At 39.9% G+C, this 11,685-nt stretch overlaps 1 protein-coding gene across 4 annotated transcripts in view; it reads right to left on the reverse strand.

Annotated features, from left to right (window-relative positions):
• Positions 1 to 301: 301 nt before the first annotated feature.
• LOC135094528 (tripartite motif-containing protein 5-like) overlaps positions 302 to 11,685 on the reverse strand; it is a 12,732-nt gene continuing 1,348 nt past the window's right edge. Inside the window, exons 2-6 of one of the 4 annotated variants that reach the window (XM_063994703.1) lie at positions 10,748 to 11,180; positions 9,632 to 10,411; positions 7,442 to 7,606; positions 6,951 to 7,130; positions 302 to 1,590 (exon numbers count right to left, since the gene is read on the reverse strand). In XM_063994703.1, the coding sequence (XP_063850773.1) occupies positions 1,084 to 1,590; positions 6,951 to 7,130; positions 7,442 to 7,606; positions 9,632 to 10,402 (1,623 nt within the window). In that variant the 5' untranslated portion in view covers positions 10,403 to 10,411; positions 10,748 to 11,180 and the 3' untranslated portion in view covers positions 302 to 1,083. Of the gene's footprint in view, positions 1,591 to 6,950; positions 7,131 to 7,441; positions 7,607 to 9,631; positions 10,412 to 10,738; positions 11,181 to 11,685 lie in introns of all 4 variants that reach the window. The other 3 variants (XM_063994704.1, XM_063994705.1, XM_063994702.1) reach the window with 3 other exon arrangements.

The following is an 11,685-nucleotide window of genomic DNA, read 5'->3' on the forward strand; positions in this document are numbered from 1 at the left end:
GATCCTGCTTCAGTAGTATGAATCTTTTATGTTCGTTTTTTTATGCACTTGTTAGGAGTCTTTCTTGAATACTGATCTTATTGTTTTATTGTTTTATTCCTTTTAGTCAGTAATTCACTCTTACACGCGTTTGTTATTTACCAAATTTGGTAATATGATATGGCTTTAGCTATAGGTGAAATAAAGACTTATTATTATTATTATTATTATTATTATTATTATTATTATTATTATTATTATTATTTTAGTGGTCCGAGATGTTGCAAGGAATTGGTATCTAAAGGCTACTAGAAAAATCACAATCATTTTCATATTTTAATCAATAACTATTAACTATTTACATTTCTTACAAGTCAAAATTTCTCACCCGCATTCATCTCCAAATCATTCAAAGTTATTAGCCATCATTTTATATCTCTTCAAAATATTCATCGTGCAAAGACAATATCAAATTAATAAACAGCAAATATTTATTCCACGTCATTAATGTTCAGTTAGAAAAACACACATAATATCAGTATCACATCAATTACTATAAACACTCCATAACTGAGTAAATTTTCGTACACCATACAAATCTATCATATCAAACATAAGAAATCAATTAAACAGCCTACTCCCCGTTTAATAAGACAATTGATTTATAGACTGCATTACGCTTTCTGACCGCTGACCGCTTGTTATTCTCACTACTTCATTCACCTCCTCCATTTTTTTTTTTTTTTCATTACTGATTCTATCTTCTCTTCTTTCTTATTTTATCTTCTTTCTTCTTCCTTGACATTACAATGTGGTGTGGGATCACCACTTTATTATTATTTTTAACTAAAGAACTCATACACCTCAAATTTTCCATGTAATAAGATTAATACAAGTTATAACCAAAAAGCATATCAGATTCGCAACACTATAGTGCATGCGCAAAGTACAATAAAACTTTTTTTATAAATCCACTGTCAGTTTTCTGCAGTTTTTACCAAATGGAACTTTCAGTCTCTCTCTCTCTCTCTCTCTCTCTAGCTATGCAGAGCTTCTCTCGTTAATCGCCTTCCAAGGCGTTTAACTGGTACTATTAGCCGAGGACTAATTCCACAGCACCACGCCACATTCCACCACAGTCACTTCAGTAATGGGACGGTGCCGCGCTGCCGCCTCCACGCTATCTAAACCCTCCACCACCTCGCCGAACACAGGGCGCTCAACACCCTTCGGACAGTCGTTGATGGTGATCGTGAACTGAGCACCGCGGGCAGGGCCACGTCCCCACCACCACCACAACCCGCCGGCCTTAGTTGACTTCCCATACTCACCTTTGTCAAGGTCAGGTAGTAGCGCGGCTCCTCCCATCCCATTATTGTATTCATAATCTCCTCCCCACACCCTTTCTCCCGGCCTTCCCTCTTTCACTAACTTAAACAGTCTTGTGTTGGCATAGCTTGGGCCTTGCTGCCCTGTGCAAAGGAGCAGGAACTGCTGGCCTCGTGGGGTGTCGTGGGTCAGATGGATGAGAACCCGACGCCGCGCGCTGCCCGGCCACGCCAAGTCCATGAACACCAGGCACGGGGGACAGGCTGGCACCAATTCCTTCATCTGTGTAGAGAGCTGATATAAGTCATCCATAACGAGCATGAGAATGATAGCTGGTGGTGGTGCTGCTGCTTGTGGAAAGGTGAATGGGCAGGAAAAGAAAATCACAGGGAAGTGGTAGCAATTCTTGTCTGAAGTGGCAACAGTTATGGATGGAATGTTCTAGACTGGAGAAGGAAGTATGATCGATGAGTTAACTGCCAGATGCTCTATATTTAAAACGTTTTTTTTTTTTTTTCGTGTTTTCTTACACTCTCCTTGGGGTCCGGTAATGCCGTGTGGATAGGGGAATTGTCCTGCATGAATAATATTTTCTCTGGGTATTTTCTCTCCTGAATTATTCCTCTGTGGACATTTCCCCCCTTGACTTGCTCTCCTGTGGACTTTCCTCCCATCCAGACATTCTTCCCTCCCATTCAGACACTTCCCTCCCTCCCTCTCCCTCATTTATCTAGATAACCAGGTCTTTAATGAACTTATCAATACATTCACATGTTTTTGGTGAAACTTAGAATAGTGATAGTAATGCTAATATACTTTGTTGAACAATAAAAAAATAAATAAAAAAAAACATAAAATGACATTTGCATTAAGGATTAAGATATTTAGCATATCCATATATTTAGGATCGAATCTTACAAAAACGAGTAAAATCACATTTGTTTTGTTTTATTGATTAAAACTTTCAATAGATTCATATGTTAAGGATCGGATAAAAAAAGATAAAATATAAAAACACGTTTTCATAAATTATTCAGATATTTAGTATATTTATGGTTGAATACAGTAACCAACAGCCATCAAAGTTTGTTTTACAGTCTTCTGGACATCTCATCGAGATACACATATTTCGAAGAGTCGGACCTGAAGTTGTTTCATAGACCATTTGACACGTGCTTTCTGAAGTAAGGCAAAGGACATTAAAGAACAGTTTTGAATGTCAAGGAGCGTGATGATAGAACGTTGGGTGATGGCTCTATACATGATGAACGTTGGGTGATGGCTCTATACATGATGAACGTTGGGTGATGGCTCTATACATGATGAACGTTGGGTGATGGCTCTATACACGATGAACGTTGGGTGATGGCTCTATACATGATGAACGTTGGGTGATGGCTCTATACATGATGAACGTTGGGTGATGGCTCTATACATGATGAACGTTGGGTGATGGCTCTATACACGATGAATACTTCCGCCTACATAAATTGAATCGAAGTTGTTGGAGCCGAGAAATTAATTAGTTTCCCATTGAATGGGAAGAGCATATGGGATATATAATTTGATTTTTTTTTAATAAATTTAAATGAATATTATGTTTTCCACACACATTCTGTTAAATTAAACTAAAATTACATCGAAATATCGTTGTAAAATGGTATATTAATTATGTATTTCCACCTTCCTATGAGTTGAATTCCTTCAAGAGGGATGTTTCAAGACACTTATCCTTCAATTTTTGACTACCGCTTTGGACCCTTTTATGGGACTGGCATTTCAGTGGGCATTTATTTTTACTGGAGTTTTGTTGCCCGTGGTCAGTGTCCCTCCTACATAAAAAAAAAAAAAATCAATATATACTCGCCATGCCCTCTGTTGGCGTGTACCTACTAATCTGTTCCGAAAATAAGGAGCAAGTGCACCTCGCTCGCCGCTCTGAGTGGTCTGTCTTGTCTTCTACGCCCCATTAATAACTTCGTCGTGTTCCTCTCGTGCCAGTGTCAGAGAGTAACAAAAGTAATCTAGTTCTTCTAACCCTTCCGGCGTTGTATTTCTCAGGAATTCCATATTCTCTTCAACGTCACCCAGGGGCAGAAATGCTAGACTATCGAGCTTACCAAAAAATGTGTTTGATTTCTTCATAATTTTCATATCTGTACAAGATCATGATCTTGAATTTTCCGCGAAGTACTCTGAGTGAGATGATAGAAGCATCCCTACGTTCTAAAATGGAGACCAGACTGCTTAATCACCATTCATGGCGGATATCTCGAAGTCCGTGATAACAAAGGTTGGATCAGGAGTAAAGCCCAATGCCTCCATCCGTCTACGGCTGCCTTGACAACAACTTCATAGTTTCGTTGTTGTTTGTTTGACAGCAAACCGTAAACAGCTGATACTGCAGAACTGCCAAGTGGTACATGAATAACATACAGCTGCATGAATATATTTTGCAGTAAAGAAAAAAAGTACCATCCATGTACCACTTATCAGATGTAGCCAAGTGTTGCAGAGTATTATCTGCTGCAAAAAAAAGAAGTATTCTCTTTGAAGACTATGGTCCATTGTTATGTGTCAGGAAGGGTTGTGGGTGCTCATTGCCTGTTGTTGACCATGCATTAGGTAATTGAAATTCTCCCACCAATCATAATTTCTTTGGTAATGAACACTGCTTCTGACGTCGGATATTTGGTTTTGTACACTCCTCCCTGCCTAGATGTCTGGAGTTTCTTGAATAAAGATGACAAGAACACAAGAAAGTTGTAGTCTCACTTGATGCTTTGCTGTTTCACGAATACTGCACCGCAGCTTCTTTGCCTCAACACCAAAACAGTCCACTTCATGGCTATGGGACACAGTTATTCTCACATCAATCAGGGTTGTTGCACCCTTACATAGTCTGGTTTTTCAGTGTGTACACTCACATCGAATATGTTTCTTTTTCGTCTTTTTTTTTCGGGTACAAGAGGGCTTTTGCAACAAATCCTGTCGCCACCCCCTACTTGTTTTGATAACTTTCATAACGTCCGATGACTGTGAGGAGGCTATACGGCAACTACCAGGGCCCTTGATGCTGAAGTTTGAATAAAATGACTCACACACTACATCATACTTGACTGTCCACTCGAAATCAGGCCTTTCCTAAGCAAGTCCTAAAGTAGATTTTTAGAAGAAATTAATAAAATGCATAAATCAACATAGGAATTTCAAACAAAAAACAAACTCGTCATAGTGATGTAAGGAATATGTTTGCGAGCAAGAAAAACAAATTCGTCAACATAGGTCATCGGTGGGCGATAATTATAGAGCCATAAGACACCAAGAAAGACAACACTTATAATAATTTCCAGAAATATTAGAATTTCAAACTGAAAACGCATACATACATAGTCCATATAGTCTATGTTAATATGCAATACAATTGAGTTATCTTCATTCGACGGATTTGACTTAATAGCTATCAGAATTCTTGTGTGTGTAAAGAAATTGAATTGTTTTATAAAGACGGTGGGTGTCTTGCAAGATGAATAAGTCACTGTCCTGTAGGGTTAAAAACAAAATTGCAATAACTTTTGGATAGAAAAGAAAACCATTGTTGAATGATTTCATGAAGTGGATGGCAGTCTTGTAAAATGAACCGGTCAGCGTCCACCACAGAGAAAGAGAGAGATAGAGAGAGAGAGAGAGAGAGAGAGAGAGAGAGAGAGAGAGAGAGAGAGAGAGAGAGAGAGAGAGAGAGAGAGAGAGAGAGAGAGAGAGAGAGAGAGAGAGAGAGAGAAAGAGAGAAAGTTACATAGAAAAAAAGAAAAAAAAACAGGCCACAAAAGACCTTGCGGTCCTCACGAGGTGACCTGGCCTAGGACCAATAAGGGGAGAGAGAGAGAGAGAGAGAGAGAGAGAGAGAGAGAGAGAGAGAGAGAGAGAGAGAGAGAGAGAGAGAGAGAGACTTTACACTGTCATGCAGGGGGAGAAATCAATGTGCTCCACGAAAATATCTGTCCTGCAGTAGGAACAAGTAATTCCTTTGAAGAGAAACACAAGTTATTGCCTTGCAGGTGGAGAAATAACTTTGTTGCACAAAAAAAAAAAAAAAAAACGCCGTCTTGAAGTAGGAACAACTTCCTTAGAGAAACACAAGTCAGTCTTGCAGAGGAAAAATAACTTTGTTGCACGAAAAAAAGAAACATTGTCCTACAGTAGGAACAAGCAGTTCTCATGCTATACGTGATAAAGAGGTGACCGACAAAGGGTACCTGAGCCTTCCATCACCTGAATCTTATGCGCTTTATATTTCTACTCGAAATCATGCAGTCAGTTCTCCAACCAGCCAAAAACTCTTTCTTTAATAGAATATGTCAAAATCTTTCAAGATCTCACACCCCTCGCGACTTTTGGCACCTGGCCAAAAACATCTGCAATAACTTTGCTTCTTCATCTTTTTTTTTTTTTTCCTTTATTTCAACCTAATGGCACCAGTGCCATCTCATCTATCTCTAAAGCTGAACTCTTCTCTGAAATCTTTGCTAAAAACTCTACCTTACATGATTCAGGGCTTGTTTCTCCCTCTCCTCCGAAGATCAAACATGAATGTGGTCTTCCTTTTCCATTACCACCTTCAACATTGCTCACATAATCTTTTCTTTTAAATATATTTCGGCCTTCTTCCCTTCAAATAGCCATGCCATCTAAGTGTGTTCCTTTTCACCCATTCAACCACTCGACAATTTACATCACTTGCATGGGCGCTCATACCACATCTTTTTTTTCATTATTTTCACACTCCATTTCGTCACTCCACAAACCCCTCGTTTCCACAACGCTTTCCTACTTCACGCCCAGGTCTCTGATCCATACGCCAGTGTTGGTATTGAATACTATGTTCCTTAAAGTTCTCACTTTCGTAAATACACATCTCCTTTTTATGATTTTATAAGTGATCCTATGCCCTGCCTATATTTCAAATCACTCTTTCTTATGCCTATCAAGCGCATCCCGCTCTCTTATTTCTCAATTCCACTCATTATGTTTACCAAGTATTTTTTTTTTCTAGATGCTTAATCACCTTTATTCTCTCTCCTTCTATAACCACGTCATTCTTTCATACAATTGGCACATTAAACCAATAAAGTTACGTCCCAGTCACACACACTCAACTCCTTTCCTCTCGGACATCTTTAACTTACTTTTCCAAACATTCTTCTACATTTTCTAATTCACACACCCTGTGGAAATGATCCACCACTCTCTGAAGATCCTTTCCACTCTCTGGTAGGAAGATAATGACATCTGCGAACAAGGTTGCTATTACAGCCCACGCCGCTCCATTCCCTTTCAGTTTTACACCGAGATATCTTACTTTAGATCTAATTTCTATCATACAGCTATCGATGATTCATAAAGCTATTATAATTAATAATTTAGTATCATTATTACATTTATTTAATCCGTACATAAACTAGAAATAAAACATCAACAATAACAACAACAAATAGACATAAAACACCTGCTAAGTTTCATGCCTTCCCTGTTTTTCTAATCTGGCAGTGACACCAGGGTGCGTACCTACCTTCACTGCGGCCAAGTCCGTCTCCACCTACGTGCTGGTGGGCATGAGGACGGGACAAGAGTTCCTGACTCACCTGCACAATGACAGCGCCGGGGGGAGGAGGCTGGTTCCGAAGGGAGTGGAGGTAAAGGCGGTTGTCTTGGAGGCTGATTCTTGCGTGTCGACTCCGCCCCTCCATGTGATGGACAGCGAACACGAGGCTGGCCTCCAACAATTCTGTGGCGGGCAGAGTCAGGCGGCGGAGATCCTCAATCTGCAGAAGATGGTGCAGCTTTTAACAATAGCTTTGGAGTGTATGATAGCGATAAGGAGAGATTAAAATGAGGAAACACATGAAAAAAGGAATATGTCGGGAAGAAAGTGGAAAGTAGATATAAAAAAAAATGTAATAGGGGGAAGTGATAAAAAGAAAAAAACGAAAAGAAATGCAGACCAATAGTACAGCAAAACGAAAAAAATAAAAAGTAAAAATAAAAAAATAAAATAAATAAGATAAATAGAGATCCATGTCATTCTTATCAAGAGTAACAATACGAGTGACACATGGGTGATTGATTCACTCACCTTCAAATCTGGTGTTAGGAAGATCTCAAGCCGGTGCATGATTGAGGAGGACGGGGCCGCCGCGAGGCTGGAGTCCCTTGCAACACTAATAGGAGAACCAGCGATCTCCTGAGCTGCCTGGACGGTGGTAGCGACCTCCAGAGCCGCAGTTATTGCCTTCCTCACCTGAAAGACCAGTACATGCTCAGGCTCCGCTGTCGCCAAATAAAGGAATGGGATAAGCAAGACCCCGGTTATGACGAAGTGAAGAAAAAGTGACAGTAATTTAAAGAGTGCTGTAGTGGAGATGTGCAGAAGAAATATGTGATATGAGAAAAGTGGGGGGACAGTGAAACACAATTACTCCAATCAGAGGTGTTCATTTCATGAGGGATGAGTCGGATTTAGCCTGGCGATTCGCACGGCCCACTCAAAGGTAACAGTTGTCACTAAAGTGAGTTCGTGGCCTATATATGGCTTAGTCACATAGAAATGTGCCCTTGCCGTTACATATAAAGAACAGCACGAGCTATACTAAAGTACATATAATATTTGCACATAAAAATTCTGAGCAAAATTATAGCATGTGTATTAAAACAAAGAAATAAACTAACAAGACAAAAGCAACTAACCTGTTTGATGTCTGGGAGACAAAAGAAAGAGACAAGTCAGGTTAAAGAAAATAAAGGTTCCGTGGAAGGCAATATTTCAAAATTCAGTCATCAAATTCACTGGTGTTATTTCTATATTCAGTTTATGACCTAACATTTTAATAAATAATTTGTAAGTTTAAATGAGTTTACATTGATGTTCTGGAGAACGTTTCATGACACACCAAAAAAAAAAGAAAAAAAAAAAAAAAATGGGTGGGGCGAGGGAGGGGAGATCGTGGTGCTGTTTTTGAATAACTATTTGCAAAAAGTTTTAATTTTGCGTATCTCGAAGAAATTTACGAATACTAGACAGCAAACAAGAAACCAAGATTTCAGGAATGTCATACACTGAAGATAGGTTGAGTAGGTTGGTGCAACACGTCACAAGACAAACACTTGTCCGAATCTGGCGAGAGTTCACATAACCATTTATACATTCAAGTTGATGCAACATGTGAAAACCAGTTTTCCAATGAACCATAGAATTCACTTGTGTAGTGAAACGAGACATCTAGAATTTCCTTCTCGGTGCCTCGGATGACATAGACAGTCTATCCTCAAAACGTGTTTTTCAAAATTTGGCTGTCATTAGAGCTTGTTGTCACTATCTGGGTTAAGAATAAAATATTGTCGGAGTTGGAATCTGTTATGAAGGAAAATCAGGAGTTGAGGAATTATTTTGGGTTCAAGGACCTCTTCCATGAAATACGGAGGATGGCTAAAGAAAGGGAAAGAATGTATAAAAAAAAAAAAAACATTCAAAGTATTATTCCGAAAAAGTACCAGGTAGGAGGATAGGAAAACGAAAGAAAAGATTTCCTAATACTCCTCTTTTGAAACAGTTCAGTTCGTAGGTAGCAGGAAAAAAAAATAAATAAATAAATGAGTGCAAATAATTTTTAAATCTTGCATTATTAAGGTTCAAATTTTTATAGATTTTTATAGAGTTTATACTGACGACTGGATAGAATAGATGATAGAAAAGAGCTCTATGGGATATTACTAATATGCTTAGTAAACAGAAGTCATCTATCGCAGCAACAATAGAATATCCAAACAGGAAACATAAGATTGAGGATAGGAAATGCATGAGGGAAACTTGGAAAACTTAGGAAATAACGTTTTCCTCGTATGCCAGGCGATTTCAAAAGCTTTTGATATGTTCAAGGTTTTCCTTTCGTGAGGATGATCAAAATTTACGAAGGTAAGCTAGAAAATTCCCAGAGGATTCTCCTTTACAGGATTTGTACTGACTCAAATTACGAGCAAATAGATGTAAAGTACGAGTAGATTGGCAGTTTGAAAGACTGTAACAGTAAGGTTTCTTAGGAATAGCTTGAAACGAAGGAAACGTAAGCTGATAAACAGAGTTGGAAGAGTTTGACCAGGCAAGAGGGGAGCATGGAAGCACAGGAAATTATATTGTGATTAGAGGAAGCAGTTTAACAAAGTAAGTTGAAATGTTCAGTAGAATAAGGATTATTAAAGCTTTATGAGAGATGAAAAGATCAAGAGGTGTCTCCAAGATGTTCAGAAATATAATTGTGCATTCATTTACCTTAGTGATAGTGGTGATGCTGTGGACATCAGGAAACATTCTGAGGTATGCTTCAGCCCTCTGGCTCTCCTCCTCTGTGTAATGCTCTGCAGAGTCAATGACTTCATAAACTTCGTGCTGTGGCGCGGCAGTGCGCAGAGTCTGCAGTAGAGCGTGCAGCTGCTGCTCTCCCTGATGTACCTCCAGTTTCTTGGCTGCCACCTGGGCCTCCTCCCGATGCACAAGCATATTGGCACTTTTACTCTGGTCCATCAGTGCCTGGAGTTGATCCTGAAGCTGCTGTTGTTGCTTGCCCCAGCCAATCAGGGTTGTCTGATATTGGTCCAACTGTGCCTGCACTTCCTGACAGGTGCGAATGGCGGTAAGAATCTTTGCTTCCTGCACCTTTAACAGCGACTGTGCTTTCCTGCTGAGTCCCACTGTTCTCTTTTGAGTGAATCGTCTTAATGGTACGGCTGCTAACTTTGCTGTGTCTTTTCCTGGCGTGGGTGGCTGGGAGGTCAATGTTGCACCTCTCAGTCTCTTTATCAAGGTTTCTACAGCATAAGCTATAGGGAACTCCCCTGCCTCGGGCATGTAATGTATGACTCGACAAGTGGGGCAAGTGGTCTGATTATCCTTCTGAAGTGCATTTACACAAGGCGTACAAAAAGTATGGCCGCAGGGCAGATTACGTGGCCGCGCTAATATGTCATCAAATGTCAGAAAACACACTGGACAGTCCTCCATGTTGTCATCATGGAACGAAGGGGTAGCGCGAGGGAGCTCCATGGTGTCATTCTGGAACAAAGGGATGGAGACACGACTCATAACAAACCTACGATATGCAAGGAAGCGAAGTGCTTTGCTTTCAGGATTGATTGATTTGTGTCTGGGCGCTGCGACATCATGGTCATATGGCACCGCTAATATATGTGTGTGTGTGTGTGTGTGTGTGTGTGTGTGTGTGTGTGTGTGTGTGTGTGTGTGTGTGTGTGTAAAAACATATCAAGATAACTGATAAAATGGAAATATATAAAAGGAAATGGGATTAAGCAGAGAAAAGAAGAGTGTTACGCATTAAGAGTGTTGATAATTGAATGTATTAGTTTAAAGTGAGGTACTGACACCACTGACCCAGAGCAGCACATCTGGCGTTGTTCATTTAGTATCCAAAGCACCCACCCCACTGACCCAGGACCCAGGATCTAGCGTTGTTCGGTATGGATCGTCCCCACTTGCTTCCAAGTTCACCCGGTACCAGGATAAAGTTCTGCCTAATAGTATATAAATAGTATAATAATTCAAATTTATAATATTTGCCTTTAGGAAGATTGGGAAGGCGCTAACAGCCGATACAAAGATACAAGCTCTTGTTGGTCCAATAACCCTGTTAAGAAAGTCTTCCATTTTCCCCATCTCCCAAGCCCATCTTTCATATCTTGCCACCCCAATAGACACTTCGGGAATCACTTAACCCAACTGTCTGCTCAACCTTTCGTCAGCTGTACCACCTCGTCGCCCTTATGAGTGCGCTCCATGACGCCCCGTGGACTGCCGTGGACCGTATCTGCAGATGAAAAGCACATCGAGGTATGAATGACTCGCTCACAGACCTCAGTCACTTTAGGGAGGATTTGTAGAGGTTTTCAGTGGACTGGAACTAGGAGGGTAGTGAAACAAGACTACTTATGTGAATGTGACGTGCGACTGTGCCAAGTAAAAAGGGTTGCTACCACTAGCAATTATTATAAACCTTCAAACCAACATCATCATTAGTGTCTAGCATTATGCTAAAACTGTTTTTCAAGTACTCAAAGACTCTTTCATCAATCAAAATCTTCAAAACCTTTCCAGATCTAACTTAGGCCATGACTTCTGGTACTCAGCTAAAAATATCTTCAACTTTTTTTTTCTTCACATTTTCCATCTTTTTATCAATCTTAAAGAACCATTGTTATTTCACTCATCTATCTCTTAAAGATGAAACCTTTGCTGAAGTCCTTCCTTGGATAGAGCAAACTTAGAACAATCTAAATCACAAACATACTTCGTTCTCTGCCATAGCTCACCCC

This window comes from Scylla paramamosain, chromosome 45 (assembly GCF_035594125.1).
Source record: "Scylla paramamosain isolate STU-SP2022 chromosome 45, ASM3559412v1, whole genome shotgun sequence".
NCBI lineage: Eukaryota > Metazoa > Arthropoda > Malacostraca > Decapoda > Portunidae > Scylla > Scylla paramamosain.